At 35.0% G+C, this 26,003-nt stretch overlaps 1 protein-coding gene across 8 annotated transcripts in view; it reads left to right on the forward strand.

The window, feature by feature from the left end:
* lcor (ligand dependent nuclear receptor corepressor) overlaps positions 1-22,341 on the forward strand; it is a 49,360-nt gene extending 27,019 nt beyond the window's left edge. For 3 of the 8 annotated variants that reach the window (XM_012965923.3, XM_018095234.2, XM_012965925.3), the window contains one exon: positions 12,308-19,168. In XM_012965923.3, coding sequence (XP_012821377.2) covers positions 12,308-16,631 — 4,324 coding nt within the window. In that variant the 3' untranslated portion in view covers positions 16,632-19,168. 8 annotated transcript variants of the gene reach the window in all.
* Positions 22,342-26,003: the final 3,662 nt, after the last annotated feature.

Raw genomic sequence — 26,003 nt, forward strand, 5'->3', positions numbered from 1 at the left:
ACTGTAGATCTAACTTTTAGAATTTCAGCTAGAAATAATAATGACCGTTTAATTGGTTTAGCTGGTAATGGAGTTATTTAATAAAAAAAAAAAAAAAAATTGTCCAGGTGCAGTAACCAGAAGAAAACTTATCAGCAGGTACCATTTATTGGTCATGTGTTTAAAAACAAACATTCATTGGTTATCGGTTACTGCATCTGTTCAAACTTTTTTTTTTTTTTTTTTTACTTAAAGGGGTATTTACATTGAAGAAAAGTTTTAACTCCCTGATTGTTTAACTGCTTTCTGTCTGAAAATCATTCTTATTTTCTGCCATACCTCCAACCTGCCATGTTGAAAAAAAATGGTCTGAATATAGCTCAATTCTCTTAAGTGTATGCAATCTTTTTTTTTTTTTTTTTTAAGGAGTCATTTGTATTTATTTATATAAAACATATGCAAATGAAATAGATTTGAAATCTTCCAAGTGATGGCAACATAGGTTCTGCAATGAATCTTGGAAACCTTTATTTATAAATACTTTTACAAAATGATTATTTATGGCCATTTTTACTCTACATGAAACAATCTATTTATTGATCATTCAGCAAGCTGTTGTCAAATTTTTCATACTTTCCATGGACATAAGTTATTTAAAAAAGGAAAAAACATTTTTTTTTCTGTTTGCCTAATCCCTTTACATTAGCAAATGAACAGTTTATGCTGCTAACCATAAATAAAGAGAATTCTTTGTTCCAAGTGGCTTACTCTTTTATTATTGTACTTGTTTAGTGGTAACGTCACAATAATTAATTCTGTCTACACCTAAAGGAATTGACTACTACCTTCTAATTGATAACTAAGGTGCCATTTACAGACTGTTGCTCAAGACTTTTTTTCACCTGCGAGAATTTGTGAACCCAGCCAAAGATCAACATTGACAGCTTTTTATGTTTTTGTTGCCCAAAATTTTCTTTCTTTTTCTGTGAACTTTTAAGTGACACTGATGCTGAGACAAAAACATTAATATACAAAAAGTGATGTTACCCAAGCAAGGCCTTCTAATAAAGGAGTGGCCCCTTCACCCATCCCTCCCTACCTGTGCAAGTTCTGCTCACATCAGTTTCCTTCCATCCAATTAGGCGTCCCGGGAGACCCAGCCAGCACCATCCAGATGGACTTCAACAGAGTGGTGATGGGGTACCTCCAAGAAGTTTGATGGATCGAACCAGGGAAACATATGGCCACACAACTCTAAAAGTGCCATTGGCTCGCTCCCTTCAGATTAGTGAGGAACTTCTAAGCAGGAAACCATTTTCTACTGCTGCTGGTCATGGTTCACCTGGACTCCAAAATCATGGACAGCACTTGATCCTATCCAGGGAAGCTTCTTGGGCCAAGCCGCACTATGAACTAAATTTTGGCCGAATAAAATATAGGGGTAATGGTACACTCAGCAACATCAGTGACCTGCCTTTTCTCACAGAAAATTCAAATGCCTTTCCGAAAACTGTTCAAAATAAGCATGATATAAAAAAGGAAATGGGCCTTTCTTCTCCAGTTGATTTAAAAATTCCACAAGTTCGTGGCATGGACCTTTCATGGGAGTCCCGCAGTGGGGATCTATATAACTATAACTCTTTGGTAATGGGTTCACAAACAGAGAGCGCACTTAGCAAAAAATTAAGAACTATCCTTCCAAAGCAAAATAGGAGAAGTTTATTGGATACTACAGCAGATTCTTGGAGCTCAGATGTTGAGCAGTCTACCTCTGGACAGCCATATCCAACCTCAGATCAAGAAGGAGACCCTGGCTCTAAGCAACCGAGAAAAAAAAGGGGGCGGTACAGACAGTATAACAGTGAGATATTGGAGGAAGCAATTGCAGTTGTCATGAATGGGAAAATGAGTGTGTCAAAAGCCCAAAGCATTTATGGCATTCCTCATAGTACACTGGAATACAAAGTGAAAGAGAGGCTAGGCACATTAAAAAATCCTCCAAAGAAAAAGATGAAATTAATGAAGTTGGAGGAACAGGACGCAGTAAAGCGTGAACTGGATCCTCCGGATGAGGTGGAGGTTCCACAAAGTACAAATGAATCTAAAGATTAACTGGCATGCAGTAGAGTGCCAACTCTCTTTTTTTTAAAATGTGTTGTGACAAAACTGGGCGAGCACTTGTGCTTTAGCAAATAGTACACATAATACCTGTTAAACTCAACTGTGAAACTCACTGGAAGTTTTCATATAGATATTAAAAAGAGCAAGGAAATGACAGGTGCAGAGGAAGTGCTCAAAATCATGCAAAAATGTAAATTTCCAAGCCCAGTACAACCCTGAAATATTGCTTTTCACTTTAAATTTTTTTCCTCCTCCCCAGGCCTTTACGCATGCTTTTCTATCACCTAGAAAATTGTTACCTCAGCAAGAAAACCTGTACATGTAAACATGGACTCTCCTATTGAGCCTGCATGTATGGTGCTCTTATCTATTTTTAACTCTTGAACACATGTCCACTTTAACTTAACTCCGTTTCAGGATTTACATCAACATTCAACCCATATTTAGGAAAAGAAGTCCAAAACCGTACACGTTTACGTGTTTATGCCAAAATTGTCTGAAAAAATGGATTGTACTTCCAAAACAAAACAAAAATGTGGAGGTTGCTACAATTTTTCAGGGACTGCAAATAAAATGGCTTTAGTTGAGAATGATAATGTGCTAAGAGCACAAAGCAGTTTGGGGGTCAGGACACCCCTGTATGGCATTATTTGACAGCCTACAAGTAAGAGTGTTATGCTCAAGCTTTACATTTCATAAACTTAGAAATTCCTGAATAAGGTGATATTTGTCCTGTCCTGGCACATATTGCGAAATTGTTTAGAGGAATCATTGTGGGGGAGTCGCTTATGACACTCCAAGAACCATGCAAAACACAAAAGTGTAATGTGAAGTCAATGTGGGCTCACTACAGTTAAAATAGCAGTTAAATGAATTGAATAACACTATATTTTTTTTAAATACATGTTTTACAAGAAAGTCACACTTGGCTCCTACCTGCCAGCTTGGGTTCAGGGATGAAGTTTTAAACACTACCTTAAAGCGTTTTCAGTTAAATAAAACTACCTTTACAGTTATTGTATGGGAGAAAATGGAGTTTCCTGTTCACCTCAGAGCAAGTAGCCTTACTCAGAAGACTAGCTCATTTTAGATTCAGGAAAGGTTCGTTTACACACAGCACGCCATATTATAAAGATACCACTGGTCTTTACACTCCCCCCCCCTCCTTGTGCAGGTATTTTGTTTTCTTTCGTTTTTTTTAATTAAGCTGTGTGGATTTTCTTCTGTGATCTGTTTAAAGGGAGTCTTAAAACTATAACTACTGTGATATATTTTCAGCTCAAGTTTCTAAACAGTACAACCTCATAATTCATGTTTTTAGAATGAAGTATGCTTATTGATTGAAACAATAGTTTTCTTGCTTATGAAAATAATGGCTAAAAGAAGTGTAGTTTGTTGGGCTACTTATTATTAGAGTACCCACTGTCCTATGTCTGTCTTCAGGTGATACTGTTGGTAAGCACTCCACGAACCTCAGTTTTGTATTACATTTTTGTTCAAGTTTGCTCTTGCTCGAGCACTTTTCTTTGTCAAAAGAATGTCCTAGAAGAAATTTTAGAATATTGGAGGTTTTATGTTTTAAATAGCAGAAATGATTACTACAAGTTTACTCTTCAAAGAATTTGGTTTTCTTTGTGTTAGGTGAACTGTTCAAAATGTTTTAAGGGACATTATGCCTGGTGCAATCTACATGTTAGTGCTTTGTGACCTTATATAAATAATCCTCACTGCCTTTGGCATGTGGTTCATTCTTTTAACTGAATAACATGACTTGTTCCATATGGTGTCATCTCAGGTAAAATTTTCAGCTGACAAGGGCTGAATACCACTTCACGTTGGTTATCTCTAGTTTTCCTATAGGCCCCATCGGCACATGTGGGGGTTCACCCAAAATCTTCAGTAATGAACAGGGCACCTAAACTGATAAAGGCACACAAGCTGTCAATGGTTCCCTTCAGGTATAATCGCTAAATAAAATGTTTAGGACTGTGGCCCACATGTCAGTCCATGTGCCTTGTTTTTAACTGAAGATTTTGTATTGCTGTGTAAATTAGCTGCGCACACTATTGCACCAGCAGCATCTGACATGAAGTCAATGTATATAACATGAAGGTCATTGGCCAACCCATAAGTGTCAGGAGCACACACTCCTGCACTTACAATCCACTGTCTCACAGGTTCAATAATCAGAAAAGTTCAGTTTAGCCATTAAGTTTGGTCAGATATGTAGCTAATTTGCCTATTTTGGTCTGTGGACCGAAAAAGCATTCAGAGAGAATAGGCAATTGTATAAGTAGCAGACTTTAACCTTTGCTTAATTGTAGTTAATTCCCATATTCTTAAGGCAAATTATATAGAATAACTATTTCTCATGATGATACTACATTCCCTTGAAAGACTGTTTTTATTCTTTGCTTCCTGTACTGCAGGCCAGGGAACTAACGGTTTATGCACTCAGATTGTTAGGTGACTAAAGAATTCTACATCCAGATAAGCCCTTTTGGAAACAGACAGAGCTAGTTATTTGCTATCATTGTGTCACCTCAAAAGCAGGTCAGATTTATGTATGGTAACACTAACATTAAATTCCTGTGCATTGTCATGTTAGATTTTAAAGGTTTACCCAAAAGTGTGATACTGCGCTGGTACAGCGGTTGGGTAAGTTATGGACTCTTGGGTTATTGTATACCTAGTTAAGCTTCAAGGGTAATGGACAGTGTCATTGTATATATCTAGTACTCCTGAAAAATGTACAGGACCTAGACCTGGAACTACTAATTCATATAGCTACAGATGATGTGTTGTGTTTAACACAATATCTAGTTGTCTGCATCTACAGGGAATCCCCTTCCTGTTGTGGTAAGCATTGCCCTTAAATTAAAATGATCTGTGTGGAATAATCAGGTTTACAGATACCCATATGTCCATGTTTCTAGAATTTAAAAAAAAAAATTATTTTCTAGGGAGACACAGTCACTATGGTGTTAATACCCTCTCAGGAAGGAGGTATAGGGTGGTCTCCACCAGTTTGGGTGTCTGCTCTTTCCACTAGGGCCTTTGGGTGCCTTGGGCTTGCAGGAACCAGGCCTCAGTTGAGCAATTTTGCAGGGCAGCAACCTGTTCGTTCACACATTCACAAGTTTCTACAAGGTGGATGTTTTTAACGTCACAAGTTGCTAGGTTTGGTAGGAAAGTACTGCAGGCAGCAATGCTGTATGTTCCTTCTCACCCCTGTTGGGTTGTGGTTGCAATACGGTGGCTTTTGGATGTCCCTGTGGTGCCTATGCCCCCCCCTAGAAAATACAGAAAAAAAGGAGTTTTTTTTTGTTTGTTTTTTTAATAAATGCTTTTCTCTGATTTCTTTAGGCAGTCACTTACTGATTCTGGTCAGTCCTGGCTTAGTTCCTTGTGTCTAGTTAGGCTGTCTGTTTTCCTCTTCGTGGGCACAGAGCCTGGATAATAGGGGGCTGGAGGGATTTCATGCTTTAGTGACCTGCCTCCTGAGGGGGGAGAGGGTTTCAAAATCAAGGGGGTTTTTTCCCCCCTACAGAAATCAGAGAAAAGGAGTGAATGAAAAATGGAAAAAAACATTTTGCCACCCTAACAGTGCTGTTAATTTCCTCCCATGCTACAAAGGCCCTTAAAACACCTGGCAAACTTCATCTATCATGATGAGATGACCTGTAGTTTTATTACTTATACAATGCAGCTTAAATAATAGTTCAGCCGTAAAAATAACTAAAACAAGGGTTAATTGTCCTTTTTAAGAATAGTTTTCCTTTCATGTTTAATTTTATTTGTTCTATAAGCATGTTTTTATTAATACATTAAAGGATAGGTACACCATTTTGCTAACATATCATATTCTTTTTTATTTCCTATGAGATCTAATCCAAAAAGGTATATAGGCAAAATATCTGCAGAAGTACTTTCAAATGTACATTCTTTGGAATTACCATTTTCCACAGTTGAAAAGGAAGATGATGCAGCCATATATTTTGCGTAAAGCACTTGTAAGTTATTCACCCTGTGTTCAATATTATACTATGTTCATGTGATTTTAGGCTTGTTTTGAATATGGGATCTGCCTTTTTATTAAAATTAGTTTAATTTTATATATTTAATATATATCTCTTCCCCCTTATGTATGATGGATCACCTCCCACTTCCTGGAATAAAGGTGCATTATGCAGGGGGGCAAGTATTAACTATGTTCTGCTTCAACAATTGGAATCCAGAAGGTGGAATGAAGTGTAAAATGAAAGTGGTTTCAGTCACGCAGTTCTGCATTATTTAGTGCAGTTTAATTAAAACAGTAGGCAGAATGCATTTTCAACACATGGCCTAGTTCATGTTGAGAACAGGTGTGTACAGCACTTTTTAAAGGGGATACTTTTGTCCCTGATTAAAATGATTTATCTGCTTCAGACTACATTTTTTAGCCATGTAATATGCCCCAAACATCTGCAGTAAGGGATGTTGTAGATAACTCCTGCAGCTATTTTTTTTTTTACTTACTGTAATTTTATCCAACAATGCCGAAGCTGCTCACTGCATAAATGAAAGACTTGACAGCTGTTCACCAGACCAGCAGGACATTTTTTGACCTTGATTGCAGATGTTGGTACAAGCTAGTTTGAATGCCTTTGTATTTGCAGATTAACACTCAAAACTATTTTTGAAATACTTTACTATCTGTAGTTTTACAATATTATCTTCAGTCAGCCTACACTACTATCTAAAGCCATGTCTAAATATGTCATTTGGGAGAAGTCTCAGACACGTATCTTAAGGCGAACTATGTAAACATTAGGGCTGTGGCACTTAAGACGTACTACTACAAGTAGCTAAAATTAAATCTGTACTAATCACTTTTATTGGCTGAAATAGAAATCACAGCTTTGAATCTTTGTCATTTGAAACATATGGAGGCCTGTTTTTAGGTGACAGCTGCGGCACCTTGTGTGCCATAGACTTTAGATTTTTTTTTCTTTTATGGGTGACAATCAAGTAACATTGAATGGTGTGCCTAGCCTTTAATTGGTTTCAACTTCAGCATTAATGTGTAGTACTTATAGATTAGGTCTGTAAATATTTTACTGCTCCTTGTTTGCTGTAAAAGTTTTATTTTTTAGAAAAAGTAAACACCAAACCTCCTTAGCTGTAAATTCCCAAGACCTGAAGATTGTATAGTCTTGTCTGAAATGTTTAAACATTCCACTTAAAATTGGTGTGACTTTCAGGTAATTTAGGTTATTTCTTTACAGAGAACTTTTTAAACAAGTAACAGCATTTTCTCCAAAGGTCACTTGTAAAAATTCCTAAAGCATAAATTTAGTAGAAAGCACTAATTGAATTGCTTACTGCAATACAAAATAGCCATTACCATTGTGCGAGGCATGGTTAAGATTAGTGGTCCCTTGAATATTTCATAAACATTTTAAAACGAAGCTGCTGACTATTTCAAAAAGATTTATATTTTATCTTGTAGATTTTGTAAAGTTTCACTATACTATTCAGGTGCACCTTCTTAATGCTAAATTCTAATTTAAGCATACCTTCTGCTTCAGTGCTTTTGTATTCACATGTTTATATTGGTTGTGTGCCCTTATCCCCCTATTGCTTGCATTTTCCCAAAGTGTTGATGAATCACAGAGAGTCCACGAGATCTTAAAGGCTAGATCGGTTTCACCATTTTTTTCCAGTTTAGTTTGGTATTTATGCAAGTGCACAATTCCAAATGAGAATTTTAAGTCATTTGATTACTTGAACTCTAATGCTGTAAATTAAGCCCAATTTTAGAAAACGGGGAGCTAGTATTTCTGTGATTTATAGGTATCTGAGCAGGATTATGACTGAAGATATGCAAAGTACTAGCGAAAATAGAAATGTTTATAATTAACTGTGAGCCATAATATACCAAAACATGGTCAACTTGAAGCTAGTTTGAAACTGTTTTTGTTGTGCCCACTTTAAAGCCAGACTAAAGCAATGAACCTGGCTACCTCCGTAACATGCTTCTATATTTACAGTGGAAATATTCTGTAAAAAAAACCCTCAAACATCTGTCACTAACAAAATTGCTATGGTAATAATCTTGTCATAATAGCCTGTTTTTAAGACATAGTTTTACCTTGTAACGATTGTAACCTTTTCTATTAAAAAAAAAAAAAAAATGCCATGCACCATGAGCTGTTTCTATGTCCTTTCACTGAGAAGTGATTGGTTAGGCCTCTGTATATAACTTTTGTCCAGTGCAGTGTCACTTTTTTTTAATCACTAAATGGAATTATTTTTGTGTACAGAATAAAAAAAAAATCCATACCTCAAAGTTGAACTTATTTTTAGACTTTTAAATTAGGTTTAGGTTGAGGAGACAAGTGATGGCGTTAGTCTTTTTGTTAAGGGAGAGCAGTGCAATTTTAATAAAGCCGTTTATGACAGCCATATGCAGGCAGGGGGAATGTATTACTGTGTCGCTGAAATGTCCAGTTTTTTAACAATTGATGCATCCATTTATCTTCGTTATAATTAGTAGTTTCATAATACTCCCTTCCTAGTTGCAGGCTTTCCACCAATAGGGGAAAAGGCTAGTGGATGTGCTTACAGTTGTCAGCCAAATATTGCATTGGTCGTAATTGTTAACTTTATTGATGTATGGAAAATTGTTTTCTGTTGGCATGGCACAAACCTTTCATGCAATCCTCTTATACCCAATGTTGGACTTACAGACCTTATCAGTAAGACCTAAGAATTAGATACATGCAAATAAGTGCAAGTATTAAGACCCTCTTCTCTGGGGGCATGTACATACAGGCATTTTGAACTGACCATTGAATGCAGGGGTTATATGTATCGTAAATAAGTTTGGCTGCTGCAAATGTGTATTAGTATTGCATATATAAAAATCATTGTAAATTTTCCATACGGTAAAGGTACTACATTTGTGTTGTGGCCATGTTCTTTTCACTATAAGTAGAGCCCATGTTTTGCTTTGTGTTTAAGCTCCAAATCTTGGCTACGGTGAAAAAAACACGATGTTCAATTTAAGGCTTTGGGGGGCAGATGCAGGTTAACTTTATGTAGGAAACCAAATTATAGTCTGCCTTTTAGAAGCCAAGCCAAAACAATTGTGTCCCACCTTATAAATGTTGGGTAGCTTTGTTCTTTTATTTCAGATTGTCTTAAAATGCAAATGCAGAGTTTTCTTGATACTACAGGTACTTTTCTTTTTCTGCTATAATAATCCTTACAAACCGTACACTTTTTTTTACGTAACTTTTCAAATGATAGCAGTAAGTAACAAAAGAATCAATTACTAATTTAGAAAGCACTTTGCAGCTCTATTAAAGAGAAGAAGGGCTTATTGGCACTTTTTCTGTTACAGCACTACCTGTTTGTCTTGATTTTTATTTTTTGGGAATGTAGGTGCTGTTTTCTGTGCTCCGCAGTCTTACTAAGTGATATTCCATTTAAACTGTAAGGTGAAGGAACAACACAATATACTTTCTACAAATATTTTAGTGTTAAAAATTATCTGTGAAATCCGAATTAATCCAACTCCTAAAATTTTTGGAAAGTTGACTTTAGATGTTTATTTCTATTTAACGTGTGGTCCTTAAGGGATGCAGAAACTGAATGGTATCGTACTATACCAGCACAAAATCTCCAAATAATGAGATAGCAAAAGAATTGAGGGCCCTTGGATACATTTGATTGTAATTTTAATGAATTTACAGATCTTTAATATTGGGCAATTTGCCGGCTTTTGGAGTTTTTAAAAGTTGAGTTGTATCATCTGTCTCCCATTATTGCAAATATAAATGGGGATGTATATGTTTAGCAGCAACCTGCTATTAGAATGGAAGCATTTTCTATAAAATACACATAAATGTTTTAGCCTGTGTGTAACCTCTGCTTTTTGGGATATATGGGATTGCTTTTGCTGTTCTCGTTCTACAATGTAAAACTTAGGAATTCAACATATGTACACACTGCTTAAACCCTCAGGGACAGTATACTCACTAATCTCACACTATTCAGGTACTTGTACTCTATTTTAAAACTTAGCAGTGACTTTTATCTTTTGCTTTTTTTTTTTCTTTTTTTCTTTTTCGTTTTTGCGTGCTTGTAGCACATCCTTGATGAATGTCAAGTTAAAAACTCACTTCAGGTATCCAGGTATAACTCAGCCAAACGGATTTAAAAGCTGCATAGTAACTCTTCAGCACACAGTGCCTCAGACACTTATAGTGGCATTCTGTATATTCAGTTATTACTACTGAACAGATATTATGGGGTTCCTGTTTTTTTTTTTTTTTTTTTTTTTTTTACAGCCTATACAGCCAACCATATAATTATACAATATATTATTTCAAGGAGGTAAGTTTTTTTTTTTTTAATTCTAGCCTTTGAAAATTTGTTTTCTAATCATGTTATACATATAATGATTGTTTAATAGTAGAATTTTCATTTTAAAATTTTTTTCACAGAAACTGTTCTGTGGGACTTTATCTATTCTTACAAATCATTTGCTTTTTCATAAAAATAAAACATTATTTATTATCTTCCAACTTCAAAACACTCCAGCTTTTTTGCTAATTTACATTCAATGACTACTAATACATTTTGATTACCGTATCATCAAAAATAAAACAGGAACCCCTTTTTACTCTTATTGACCTCATTTCAATATACTGTTTACAGTTTGACAGAATTGTATAATTTAATATTTCTCTTGTACTGTAGTTTATATTTATTTACAGATTTTTTTTGTACTGTGTGATTTGAGCTTTTTGTTCTTGCTATGATCAATGTCTTTATGTAGTAGAGCACTTATGATCACAATTACTTTTTTGTTTTGATTGCACTACATAATTTTTTTTAATGCAGTTCTGATTTTGACTGGACTTAAATATGTCTTAATGTATGTGATAAGTACTTTAAATTGAAAGATCCATGTGGTTCATTTTTTTTTTTCTTTTAAGCATTGTATGTTGAAAGCGCTGATTCTGTCGTTGTGCATGTGTAAATTTCTAATGGTTCTTTGTATTATTTGACCATGTCATTTTAAAACAAAATACATTCCCAGCTGTATTGTTGTGTATGGTAGTTCTCACTGGATGCTAGACTTTTCAAGACCACTATTCTTCTAATAAATTTGTTGTGAAAAATTTTCAAAAATGTGTTCCTTATTGGCGTTTTCGTTTTATACATAAATTGCAGCATGCATAAAGTGTATTTTAGAAAATTAAAGTGTAGCTATCTTTCTCACTAAATGCTGCACCACTACATATATTTCCCAGGCATCAATTGCAGCTTATTCAACTCTTAGATGTGAACATGTGCATCTTTATAATGTTTTCTGAATTTATTGTAGTGTGCAATTGCATGCCTAGATAGCTGTAAAGCAAGTCCTGAGAAATACTAATAAAGATGACAGCGCTATGTTAGAAACACATTATCGCTCAGCTATTGCCCTGTCCTTTACATTAATATTCTAACTTGATAGTTATCCTTTGTGTATAGCTCTAAGAGTTTTATTTTTTGTTTATATATTGACTGCCACTTTTTTTCTGTAAGTTTAAAGAGAACAGACGACAACATTGTCCCTAATGAATGTTTTATAAAATATGCATGTGTTGAGATTTGCCCCACTTGTAACAGAATTCTGTGGTATTATGGGTAACCAGAATAATAATTTAAATTTTATAGAAGATTTGGCATGCATGTATAAACAATGTTAGTAATGGATAGGAACTGTATGAAAGTACTTTAGCTTTTTAAGAGAACAGCGGCAGGCTGATTCAGACTAGAGCACATGGAGTGACCTCTTCCTGTACCTGTATAGATTTCTGTAAGGCTTCAAAAGATATACAAATAGGTTAGTTAACTGGTTAGGTTTTGAAAATGGAGGAAAATATTCTTGAAGATAATTGTTTCTCTGAATGAAAAACTTCTTTGTAGAAATGTATGGGGGGGGGGGGGGGGGTTATACGTGGCAATGCGACTTTGCTACCAAGATTAACCAAGATAATTTTTCTTTATGTTCTGTATTACCATGACAGAATCTTTGAATTATTTGTTACCTCACATATTCCAGTTCAGTTTTTCAATAGTAGAAAGCGTTAAAGGGTATAGTCCCATTTTGCTGAGGTCAACCGTATTAAAATTATTTCCTAACTTGAATTTTTCTCCTTTCTTCTAGCATGTCAAGTACAGAAAAAGTCAGAAATACCAACAACTCAACAAGCATAACACTGGAAAAGTTCATGGTTAAACTGTGTACTCCGCATCAAAAACAGTTTATTAATGTGTTAAACAATATCTGCACTGAAGACTCATCCAGTCAAGAAAATAGCACTATAACTTCTAATCAGCAGAACATTGAGTTTGATAGTAAAGAGTATACCAAACCCATATTTGACTCTTCATTGTTGCACCTCAACAATTTAGTGTGTCATCCCCCTGCAAATTCCCCTACAGATTTGGACATTAAAAATAGTGCTACAGACTGTTCAGGTAACCAAGCTTTTCTTGGTCTGGGTCCTGAGTTTTTAACTGCAACAGAGAGACTGTCCCCTGTTTGCTGTTCCATGACTAAATGCACACTTTTAAACTGCTCTTTCCTCTCCACTGACCAAGGTGAACAAACCACAGGAAAAAAAATTGTTTTATGCATGAAAACATCAGAAGAACAGTATCAGATTCATAATGTGATCTGCCAGACTAATTTTACTGAAAGCTGTTTTGCACCTCAAAAGCATTCACTGAAAGACTTACCAAATGATACTGAAGATCCTAAGTTTGTTTCAGCCATTCCTAACATTGCAGATAAAGAAAATGCTCTTTGGTCCAGTGCCAAATCATTACTTCTGCATGCTGTAGAGAGCGACTGTAAGTTAAAGCAAGCTAGTCCATTAAATACTACAGATTCAAGCGAAGTGGGCAACCTTCTCATTAATGGTGATATAGATTCACTGGAATGTTGTCATCGTGGCTCTGTTTCTTTGCCATCTTCAAGCAAAAATGGTTTACAAGAAGATATTAAGCCATATGAGTTAGCTAGAAAATGTAAAAGATCTGATGAGAAATTAAGTGATAACCAAAATTTTGTTTACACAAATCATCAATTCATCAATGAACCTAGACTGGAAAATCAAAATGCTGAATTGTATACAGGGACTGCAGAAGGATATTGCTCTGCTCTACAACTGGTTGCTAATGTAGGAATTCCAGAGGCATTGTCAGAAGATTTTATATCGCTTACAAGTTACAAAGAATCTAATGAACAAAAAGAACCATTAACAACTATGGCCCTGGCTGATCCATCTAGTAAAAACTTAACAGAAACCCAACTTGAATCTCAGGCTATAGAGACTGCCTGTGGGAGCTGGAAAGTTACAACATTAGGACAAGCAGAAAATGACACTCTATGCATTGGGCCTATTACTATAAGCAATTTGTCACCTGGAAATTTAGGTGAAGGAATTATTCAGTATGTCAATGAAGGTGTTAAAAGTAATAGCAATTTTGGTCTCATCATTACACCTGGTCTTATGTGTAATGCAGGTAAAAGCATTGCTTATGAAAATGTTCCTATTACATTAATTCAGAAACATTCTGCAGATGTGAATTCAGCCTCTTCAATAAAGCCGGCTGTTTTTAACACCAGTTCAGCGATTGAAGAATCTCAACCAACCACAGATGAGGCTGTTTCCTATTCTTGTGTCAGTGATGTTCAAGAGAATAACATTTTCACACCCATTCGCTGTTCAAACCTAGGAAATTCAGAGAATTTGTTACAGTATGTAACATTTTCAGTAGAAGGGCGTGGTAGTGAGCAGTGCACAGACACTGCTGGTGTATCTTCATTTTGCAAGGGCGACTTGGGAATTCCTGAGATACATGTGGAAAAATGCCCAGTTCTTAAAAATCTAGGTACTTTAGAACTATTGCACAAAACAATTGGGTGCTCAACATTGACTAATATTAAAGGAAGACAGATGTTTGACCATATGCACATTGACAGTAATTCAGAGCTGGGGGCAGTACCTGGAAACATTGTAGAGTCTGCATTATTAAATGAGAGTGACCATTTTAGTTCAGAATTTTCAGGCAATGTAGCAATAAAAAGGGAATACTTATCTGAAGGGAGTAGAACAGATGAAGATAATACCATGGTAAAGAGAGAACTAAAAGATAAATGTCCAGAAATGCTAGAATCTATTCAACTAAACCTGAGATGTTCAACTGCAGCAAATAATTTAGATGAAAGTTCAATGATAATTTCTATTAAAGAAGATATTCCACGTCTGTTGTCTAGCAGTGCAGAAGATTCAGTCGATGGTCCTAAAAAAGAAACTGCAATTAAAGAGGTACAGAATTGTGATATCACTACACTTGCCTATGAGCAAAACCAAAGACTAAACTCCTTTGTAACAAAGAGTTTAAGTGAAGAGAAAACCGTAAATACATACAATCTAAAATCAGAAAATTCTTTCAATGATGACATACATACATGTTCTATGTCATTAAAAAAGAAATCTAAAAAAGTTCCTGCCCCATCAGACAGATGTCTAAGAAGTCAGCAAACCCAAGAATCTGTCAAGAACTGCACATCTGATATAATTTCAGATAAAATGGAAAGTCCAAATCTTCAAGTTAATGTATCTATGCTTCCAGGTACGAATGTCTTACAGCGGGTTGTGGAAGTTAGAGGTCAAACAATGTTAAAGTCCACCCTGAACTCGCATCAGAATTGTGTACAAAATTTTTGTGATAAAACTATTGACAATTCTGAATGTAAAAAAAATGATCCAGGGCTTATTTTAAAAAACATACCAGGCACAGAAAAGGTTGTTTTTTCCGACAACTGTTTATCAAATAAAATGTCTCTCAGATGTAAGCGGAAAGAGAAAGTTAAATTATGTGTTGATGTAGATTCGAAAGAAAGCATTTATGTTCCTTTAGAAACTGGTGGTTTGATAAGTACAGATGATAAAAGTGGTATAGTTCAAAAAGTCAATACACAGGCATTAACAGCTACCTCACACTCATTCAGGACAAGTAAAGAAAATAAAAGCAGGGCGAAAAAAATGGCTCTATGGAATCACAGTTTAGCACCTTTATCAATGGAAAATACAAATAACCACAAAAAAACAAATAAGCCTCAACGTATTGCCCAACAGGATTCTTTAAATGCAGTTAACCTAAATGAAACAGATATTTCAAATAAACCAAAATTTGTTGATTGGTGTTCAGAAGAGGAGAATCAGGAACTGATAGCAAATTTTAACACCAAGTATATGTCACTTCACAAACGCTGGATTCAGCTTGACAAGGAAGTGCCAAATGTACAAAAATCTAAAAATAAATCTGATAAATTGAAAGAAATTTGGAAAACAAAGAAAAGATTACGCAAAAACAGAAGTACACAAGAATCTCAAAAATGTTCTGCTATGCAAGTATTATTTCTGAGCACACTTAAAATTTCAGAGATTTGTAAATGTTTTTTGGAGACAACAGAGACAAAATCTTTAGTGATTGTAAAAAAAATAAACACTCGTCTTCCTGAAGATCTTCCTTTACCTATATTTCCTCTTCCAAAGTACCCACCTTCCATCTCATACACTCATATGTTGCAAGCAGAACGTTTGAAAAAACATCTTAAAAAGTTTGCCTCTGTTTTTCCTGCTCGTAATAATCACAAAACTAAAGAAGAACTAGTTAATGTATTTAATGATAATGAATTACAGCCGGGTAGATCTGGCTTTGATGGCAAAGGAAAATGTGATACCAAACAAGAACTTGGCATTAAAAATGTAAAGTCATTAGTTAAGTTAAATAACCCTGCTGGGGCAAGAGGAGAAAAGTGGAACAGTGTTCATGGAAAGTCCTTGTCTTTAATGTATGAAAATAAACATGGAGTAAGTACTAAAGAAAGAAAATCAAATTTGAAAACTAGCAACAGGAAGGACACAGATGCCAAATTAACCCGGAAGATTACAAAAGCAATGCCTAAACTTGAAACTTTGTCTTCTGACAAACAAAGAGGTCAGAAACGCTCTAAGGAATACCTGATAAAAGCTGGAGCACATTTAAAAAAGAGGAGAACTGAAGTAAAATGCAGTGCAGAAACTATGTTAAGCAGTTCATTACCGGCCAAAAAAGTGATAAAGACAGTTAAATTGGGCTCCGACATCAGTGCTCAGAAGAAGGAAATAGCAAATACAGCTGTTAAATCATCAAAGAATGCTTGTCTGAAAAATGAGAAAAAAACATCAAATAAAGTTTCTGGTAAAGTTCAACATGCCAGCCTTACATGTTCAGCAAAGAAAGCCAATCAAATAAAACCGACAAATCAAAATCATTTTCTGTGTAAAATAACGAAAAATCAAAGGACAGCTGAAAAGATTCTTACTAGATCTCTGAGTAAAAGAGGTTTTGTGCCCCCACAACAAAAGAGAAATCATAGGTCAAAATTGGACTCTACCAAACCTATCAAGAGATCTTCATTTCAGGTTAAATAAATGACTTTTGCTGTTGTGCAGTCATATTGCATTAATGTATGGTTTTATAAGCTATAGCAGTTCTTTAGAGAATCCGCAAATCAATTTAAGAAGTACTGTTGCTAAGACTAAAGTTGCTCTCATTAAATATCTTTTTGGATATATTTTCCGATATATTTGCTGAAGTTTTCATACATTGGCCGGACTTTTGAACTGAATAATTTTTTTGAATCATCTAAAGAATGCTAATTTTATTTTTCTGCCTCACTTTTTGGACACATTGTAAACATTATTGAATAGACTCTCTTATTTGTGTAAACTTCAGTGCAGAAAACCAGCCGTGGTCCTTTTGGAAAGCTGTGAATCTCACATTGTAGGTTTTGTTGAAATGGAACACCTGCACGCAGACCTGTGGATGCAATAAATATTATTTATTCAGGAGCAACCTGTATTTTACTTGCAGTTTTTAGTTTATGTGGCTATTTAGGGAACCTGCAGCTCAAATTCAGAATAAGTATAGTGAGAGAGAGATTTTAATATTTGGTTGAAATATTTGGTGCTGAAAAATTAACTTATTGAGTATCACTTTTGAGCAGAGAATGTCATTAAATTGCAGTGCCTTATTTATCCTTTTGTTTTATTTTTTTTTTTTGTTTAGTTGAGTCGAACTGTGTTGATGAACCTTTTAATTTTTAATGTTTGAAGAGAAAATTCTGTCTGGGAGGTAAAAGTGAATCTACACCACACTCGACCCAGAGAACACAAATCTAATGAGGTTCAAGTGTCTATACTAATAGCTGATGGGTATGATTACATGGAACACAAGTACATACAAAACATTTTTGTATTGCTACCTAAAAACAAGTCATTTACTTGATTGTGTTGCCCCATGTGCACCAAAGATTTTAGTTTCTCATACAACAAAATCGATTGCATCACTATTTTAGGAAGTAACTTTTTCGTTAGGCTTGTTCTTATAAGTCTCTTATCTGCCATCCAAACATGGCATAGATCGGATGGAATGTTATGTAATGCCACCATGAAAAATACATTTCTGGTGCCCATCCTATCTTGGGTGGTATGCTAGTGTCTCAGGTTTTTTTCTGTCATCCATTCTTTAATTTCATTTGTGATGCACATTTTAGGTCACAATATGGTGTCTATTTATAGAAAAATGCCTTGTTTGCACTCATTTAACCTTTAATTTGCACAATGGAGCTGGTTACTAAAACACTGTATCATTAATTATAACGCAGTTAATTCCTTGTTAACAGTTTAAAAGTTCTAAGGGCTCATTTACTATAGGAGTTTAAAAACTGTACAGGTATTGGACCTGTTATCCAGAATGTGTCCTGAATAACCCCAATAGGATTGTTTTGTCTCCAATAAGAATTAATTATGATTTAGGATTAAGCACAAGGTACTGTTTATAATACGAAAAAAAGGTAATCCGTTTTAAAGATTAGAGGTTTTTTTTTTTTTGCTTGAAATGGGTTCTATGGGAAATGGCCTTCCTGTAAATCGGACCTTTCTGGATAAGGGGTTTCCATATAACTGATCCTATATCTGTAGTGCTTTTTTTTTTTAACCCACAATCCAGCATTACAGATTACCAGCTTAGTTGTGCCAGCCACAATCAGGTGTAAACAATAGTACTATTAGTAAATCACACACATCCGTCGGCATAGTTGCATCTTTGATGGATGCAAATACTTCCATCTTAAAAGGCGGGTTTTTAAATACCATATTAAGTGTTTTAAAATTTGCTGTTTTTAAGGATATATTGAGAGTGAGTGAAAATTTAAACCCCATGCATTAATTAAAATTTTAATGAAGGCTGCACAGTGAATGTGATCAGCATTCTTATTCTATTAGATGTTTTTTTACATAGTTCATTTGCTTTTACAAAGTAAAATGCATTAATAAACTGCTGCAATTTTTTTTGCATGCCTTGTTTGCACTTGTGATTTTGTATTTTATTTTTTTTTTAAAAGAAAAACTTTTATATGAATGGTTTTAAGCATCTGTTGATCAAGGATTGTGTATTTTACAACTAAATGTTTTGATTTGGACGTTTTGGAAAACAATTGTAAAATGACATTCCAAAATAGACGTTCTGTGATGAAGAATTTAACATTTTTAAAATAGATCTTACAATTGGAATTGTCATGACTGAAGCCATATCTTCTGATTCTTTTTAAGTCTTTCACAGCATTACAGATTTTATAGGTGAAAACCCAGGACTGAGTTGCAATTTGTCGCGAATGTATTTTTGTATTTATAACACAATTAACCTATTTGCACATCATTCCTTTTGCATTAACATGTACCAGAAAAAATACTAGCAAGTGCCTGAAGCAGCACCTTTAATTCAGTCAACTGATACTACCTATAATGGCATTAAATGTGAGCAAGCACTATCCCTCATGCTTATGGTATGTGAAGGACTTATGCTAGTTTACTTCCACAATTAATGCAAATAGTACTGTAAACTTAGGTTAATAAGCCCGAGTCCTCCTCATAACTGGGTTGTAAAAATAAAAATGTTCTTTTAAAGATGCAGGCCTCACTAAGATTTATTTACTTAACATGGACATTTATTTTATTCACCAAAATACCACAAGCATTTTCTTAGGTACAGGTATGGGACTTATCCATAATGCTTGGCACCTGGGGTTTTTTAAGATGAGGGATCTTTCTGTAATTTGGATCTCCATACCAAAACGGATTCTTGCAGCTTAGTGTTGATCAAGTACAGTGATCCCCAACCAGTGGCTCGAGTGCAACATGTTGGTCACCAACCCCTTGGATGTTGCTCTCAGTGCCCCCAAACCAATGCTTGTGTTGCTCTCCAAGTCTTTTTACATTTGACTGGCTCATGAGTAAGAAAGGTTGGGGACCCTTGATCAAGTACATTGTACTGTTTTATTATTACAGAGAAAAGGGAAACCATTTTCTAAACTTGGAATTATTTGCTAATAATGTACTTTATGGTAGATGGCCTTCCCAAAATTCGAAGCTTTCTGGATAACAGGTTTCCAGATAACTTATATCATGCCTGGATTTTTTACTTTAAAATTGCTTAATCCCTTTGGTGTTTTCTTAAAGCGACACAATCATCTATCAAAACATTATATACATCTTTAAAATGTGTTTTTGCTATTGAAAAGAATTGATTTACTTATTTAAAAAAAGTTGCCTTTTTTTCTAGTGACTTGGCCACTATGGGGCTTTCAGAGATGTCTAATAATCCTGTGACGACAGGCATAAGGAACTTTTTATAACGGCATACATTTATCCCTAAAATTCAAGAAGAACAAAATCTAAGCAAACACCTGCTCAATACCCGTATACTGGAACAAATAAATACCTAATACCCTCCACCATTTATGCGCAGTCTGTATAGTAGGCTATAGGCATTCTTCCAGTCATCCAACCAATTAGTGCTTTGTGAAGTTCGTAAGAAATTTGTTGGAAGCTGGATGTTATATTCATATTATGTTCTGCGCGTATCTGAAATTCTGACAATGTCAATTGGCAGTCTTTTTTCACTAGCTTTTTTTGTTCAGTTGTTCCTAGAAGGCACTGTCTTAACATGTTTTGTGAGTGCTGTCATAACCTTGGTTTGTTTGGATACACCGAAGCTGCACTTTTCAACACAGTCATCTTTGTTAGACAAGTACAAGTAGTCTGCTCTCGTAGACAAATCTATCAATATAAAGTACATCTTTCAAACAAAATGTGCAGAAATTCTGGCTGTCTTGTATTCAACAAAATTAAACATGTTAACAATATAGTGCTATATATATATATATATATATCACATATACATGCCTGTTAATTGGAAGACCAGTTTTCAAGAATGTTGAATGTACTAATTCCGTATTAGTCATATTGTTATTACTCTGCTTTTTGTATCACGTGTTACATGCAATTATTTAGGGGTGATTTATCAGAGTTTTTTTGTGCTAAAACTGTCTGATATTTAAGTGCAAAAAATCCAAAAACTCAAATGTACTTCATCTAAAGGTTTACAAGTCTATGTAAAGGTCAATGGGATTTATCCTAGGCAAAGTCAAGCCACGTTTTCAATTCAAGATTTTTGCGTTTGTAAATTTGCCTATTAGAGGTGTTTGAGGTTTTTTTTTTTTAATTTAAATGAGTTTCCATATAAATAAATAAGCAAGCATTCAATTCTTCTTAAAATGCCTTATTCATTTATTTGAGTTAGAAAAAAAAATGTTGAATTTACAAACTCAAAAATTGATGAATAAGCCCATTAGTCTGCGTAAATTGCATTAAATAAATTCGGTTGTATGTAACACATTGGTCATGGTGAGAAACAGCTCACTTTGCATAAATTTAGTAGTTTTATACATACAATTAACGGGAGCATTTTTGCAACGCTTGCCTATATGGCCATGCAAATAAAATACATTCTTTCATAACAAAGTTATTAATATTTTTCTTTAGACTTCAAGATCCTAATGGTGGCCAAGATCATAAATCCAATACATGCTGTCTAGCAGTCGTAGAACCATGTGCCCAGGGAGCAAATTTATGTGATAATTATACAAAAGCAGAGCCTTCTCTTAGTTCACTGATTACCAGTTTATTATCTCTGACATGCATCTGCAAGCTCTTCTTGAAAACACTGAAGATTTTGTTTATTGTTGTGCTATAAATGGCAAAGAAACAGTGTCACTCTGTCTGCAGATCCATCTCTATTACATTTTTCAGGGAAAGGTTTGTCTCCAGTATTTTTGTACTGCAGTGTCATTTTGTTTTGCTTTTTTATAGGCATTTTTTTTTTACTTAAATGTGCATATTTGGGAACTGTGCATACACTGTGAAAACACAATGTAAAATGATAATTTCTAATTGTGGATATTGTATTTTAGAAATTACCTTTTGTCTTTGTATTTATACATATATATAAACGAGAAGTGTTTGTTTTTAGCTTTTGTATGCAACAATTGCTATAAATATATTTTTCAGCATTTTCTTGTGTGTAATTTGCAAAAAAAGTAGTCATTTAAATTAGCATATATCCACCCAATTTTACTTTTGCTTTGTTTTACTTGGATTTACTCTTTAGCATAAAGGGCCTTTTTTTGTATGTCTTGGTGCATTTTTTTTTATTATTTCTCTGTGTAGAGTTGTAAAAACAAATGTGGCCCAATAAATAAAAATAAAAAACATTCTCACCTTTTGCTTTACTGCTCAGCTTTATTGCTGATCACTGATGAGATCCAGTTTGGGAAGACAAACTTTTCTTTTTTAGTAATCAAATATCAGTCTTCCTCCCCAATGCAATTTATTTTTTTGCATGTGTAGACTAAATTTCTTTCTTGGATTTTAAAAAGGCATCTTGTCAATAAACAACTGAAATTTAATATTAAATGTTTGTTTTCTTTGCCATTGCATGCAGTTTCCTTTTGACTATACAGCTTTAACTTTTGTACCAAATGTCCATAGCATTGCTAACCCATAGTGACTAGATTGTTTTTAATTTCTAGTTTGTAGTAAACTTTTAAAAAGCTATAACTGATTGGTCACTATCGGTAACTGTACTGGTTCATTTGTATTTAAATTGCTTTGGCTGCACGGATATTGTGCTATCAGATGCGCTTTTTTATAACACTGTGTTTTTAAATTACCCATGTTTTATTCTGCTCCCCACAAGCCTTTGTGTTAATGTTTAATAAACATTTCCCACAAACCACCACAACATTACAGCAATCAGTTTCATCATGCGCATTACTGCACTTAATAACGCAATGAGCCTAAGTCACCCAGAGAAGCCGTTACTGTGACCCAATCCTTTTTACTTCCTAAAATTGCAGTTACAGAATTAAAAAATCTTCCACCAATTTAAATGTACCCAAATCTTTTCTGGTCACAAAATGCAGTACTTTCTGGCAATCATTGGGCTAAATTTGCACTGTACCTTATGCTACAGGATATTTTGACATTACCCAACAACTTTCCAACCTCCACGGTTTATTAAATGTTGCACAGACTTTATTTAACTAAAATAAGCAAAAAAAAAAACCCCAAAACATAAGTTACCAAGTGACCACATTTCAGACTAAATCTCGGGGTATCTTGCAGGATGCCAGATAAGGGAATGAAATCTGTGTTTTACATAAGGTGTGAAAGTGTTTAAAGCTGAAGCCACACAGGGTGGATTCTCAGCCTGCAGTTTTGCACCTAATAACACTTTGTGTGCCTGCAATTGGGGGGCGACACAGTGGCTCCGGGTGCAGACACATCGGTAAGATTTTTGAAGCATAGGGGCAGCCGGCATTTGTATACAGGCTAAGAATCCACCCCATGTGGCTTCAGCCTGAAAAGGCTATCGGAGCACCCAGTGAGGCTAGTATAGGAAGGCCCCTGTGAACTCTTGTGCAACATCCTTGATTTTATTTTTGAAACAATCCCACATTTAGATTCATTTCATCGTACTCTTAAATCACAAGGTCAGGATATCTACAACTTGGCTGTTGTGCTTTGTTGGTTATAGAACCACCTCACATGACTGATCAGGAAACCCATGAAGCTCTAAATGTTGTCTCTATCCACTGCTGATGGAGTGCTCTGGATCTATGCAGGCACGGAGCCTGCACAATTGAAGCTGATTCCTGACTAGCCCAACTGCGCAGGCTCCATGTCAGCGAAGAGAATCAAAGTGGATGGAAGGTGGTGTCTGGAAATTTTGCAAATAGGGGCACATTACTATGCAATAGCTAAGGGGAGGCGGGCAATTGTACTATGCCAATAAATGGCGACTATGGCATCTTATACTAGTCCCTCTGGCATTTGTCAGATGGGCTTGTATTAGAATTTAAACTGCCAATCAAAAGTTTTCAACACAATCTTATTTAATTTCCTGATTAAAAGAGACATTTAAATAATTGCCAATTCTTTTCGGGTTAGTCAAGAATTATATTATAACAGTTTGTTTCCTTTAGTCTTGGAATTCACAATCACAACAAGTAGACAGCTGCCATTTTGTTGGTAAGGAAAGTGAGGATGTCTGCGAAGTGCTGAATGGAAGATGAAAGTAATCGTCTTCCCCGCCTCTATACCCAAGGCATAAAGACTGGGCAGACAATATATGATTGACAGCTGGGATTTTAAAATGAATTATAATGACTATGGATGTGTTAATTAAAAAATTATCATGGGTTTCATGCTTAATTTGAACAGGACTTTTATCATACAGCTTTTTATGCATGGGTGACAGGTCCACTTTAATTTAGGAATATGTATGTCATATTTTACTTTTCTTCAAAACAGGCTTTATCTAATTAGAAATGGGCTGTGTTTCCATCAGTGAAATTAGACACCTACAACAACTTTGTCTTTATCTTGATGTTAGACCTGCCTTTGTGTCTTTTATAATTGGCACATAAGGGGCACTAGCCTGGAGAAGAGAAGACTGCACAGGATATCAAGTCACAGCTTAAGTGTGCAAATATAGTGTCCAACTCAATGGTGCAAAGACTTATGAAATGGCCATGTAGCAGGGGAGCCAAACAGGGTTCAGAGGCTTGATTGAGCTAAGAAACAAAAGAACTGTGCTCCTCCTGCAGAATGAAAAAAAAGTGTTGTTGACTGATAAATATAAACTTCACATCTTGGGATCATCATTACTTTTGTACATTAACCAGGTGAAAGACAGTGTTTTGCAGGCCTTCACAGAGTAATTGGAATTCTGATGTCTGAAAGAGATGGTATGGTCCATCCAATCACCTGACCAACCCACTGAACTGATTTGGGGGGATTTGGCTAAAAAGGTAAAGGCCACCTGGTGTAAACTATTTGTAGGCAATTCTGTAGAACTGGAATTAGATTTTATTTTTTTTTTTCAAATGCCAAGTTTGATCTGTCTAAGATTGCTTTTGTTTAGCTTGGTTATGTTTGTAACTTGTTTTGATATTTTTTAGACTCTGGTGCTTAAATTGTAATAAAACTAAACTGGTAGTGTATACTTTATATAATGCTCCCCCCAATAAACCATACTATATAAAAATACCCTATGGTAGCTAGATGTACAGCTGAAACATTATTACCCAGTATACACAGAGCACATGATGTATGCCTTGATTTTTTACATAATGGCTGTTTCACTCTGTCAGTTCATTTCTTCATAAAAAGTTCCTAGATGATGTGACAAATTAATGCTATTTTTTTTATTGCCTGGCAAGAGCAATGGTGTCTCTAGACTAGTTTCATGTCCAAGTTTGGTTTTCTAAATGCCCACTTATGAAGTCCCTGAGATGTGGCGTGGCTTGCTTTCCATTCAAGCCAAGCACCCTTGACAGATCTGTTATTCCTTATTGCTGTGCAGCTACCATTCTGAAATTGAAGTGGAAACTACTGGCTTTTATTTATACTAGGCAGTTTATTGCCACAGATTGGTGTGTTGCTGGATTATTTTTTTCAAGGGGCCTGCTATATTATTATTAACATGTATTTATAAAGCGACAACATATTCCGCAGTGCTGTACAATAAGTGAGTTTATACATAATTACATACAAAGCAACCATTAACCGACAAGAGGTAAGGAAGGTTCTGCCCAATAGAGTTTAAAATCTATAAGGTATATGATTGTAATTTCGGCTTGCCTAGACGCTGCGGTGATTTCCACATTTTCTTTTAATTTTGCACCTGACTTTTTATTAACTTAACAATTTCTTACACTTCCAATCATGTGCTGTGCTATTATTGATAAAATGTATAAGATAATGCAACGTTCAGTTCAACCATCCTTATTCCTTTTGCAAAAGGTACTGGAATATCTAGCAAACATATCATGAATGCATGCGCATACCACAAACGTATCCAAGATATAAAATATTTTGTCCTGTGAGGTAGAATGCATTGCTAATTCACATCTTTGTTGGATAACAGCAAAATGAAATAAGGCAGGATAAGTCATATCTCCGGTTTCTCTTTCCATAGCCTTTTAAAAATCAAAATAAAATCTTAAGTATCAAAGAAGCAATTCAATTACCATTTGAGTAAATGACATATAGTATATACTGTAAATGAACAACCATTTCTCTGCCCATTTCATCATTAAAGTCTGAATCCACAATTTGTCAAGGAGTTTGATAAGGACCGGACCCAGCTCTGTAGCCAATGTACCGCTGTGGCCCTTGTTCATTGTTTTATTGAAACTATTTTTTAATTCAGCTAGTTTTCTACCAAGAAACATACAATTTTATGCACAGTTATATCAAACAGTATCAAATGCTGGAGATAATATATACAGTGGTGTGAAAAACTATCCTGATTTCTTGTTCTTTTGCATGTTTGTCACACTTAAATTTTTCTGCTCATCAAACACATTTAACTATTAGTCAAAGATAACATAATTGAAA

The sequence above is a fragment of the Xenopus tropicalis genome, chromosome 7 (genome assembly GCF_000004195.4).
Source record: "Xenopus tropicalis strain Nigerian chromosome 7, UCB_Xtro_10.0, whole genome shotgun sequence".
Taxonomy (NCBI): domain Eukaryota; kingdom Metazoa; phylum Chordata; class Amphibia; order Anura; family Pipidae; genus Xenopus; species Xenopus tropicalis.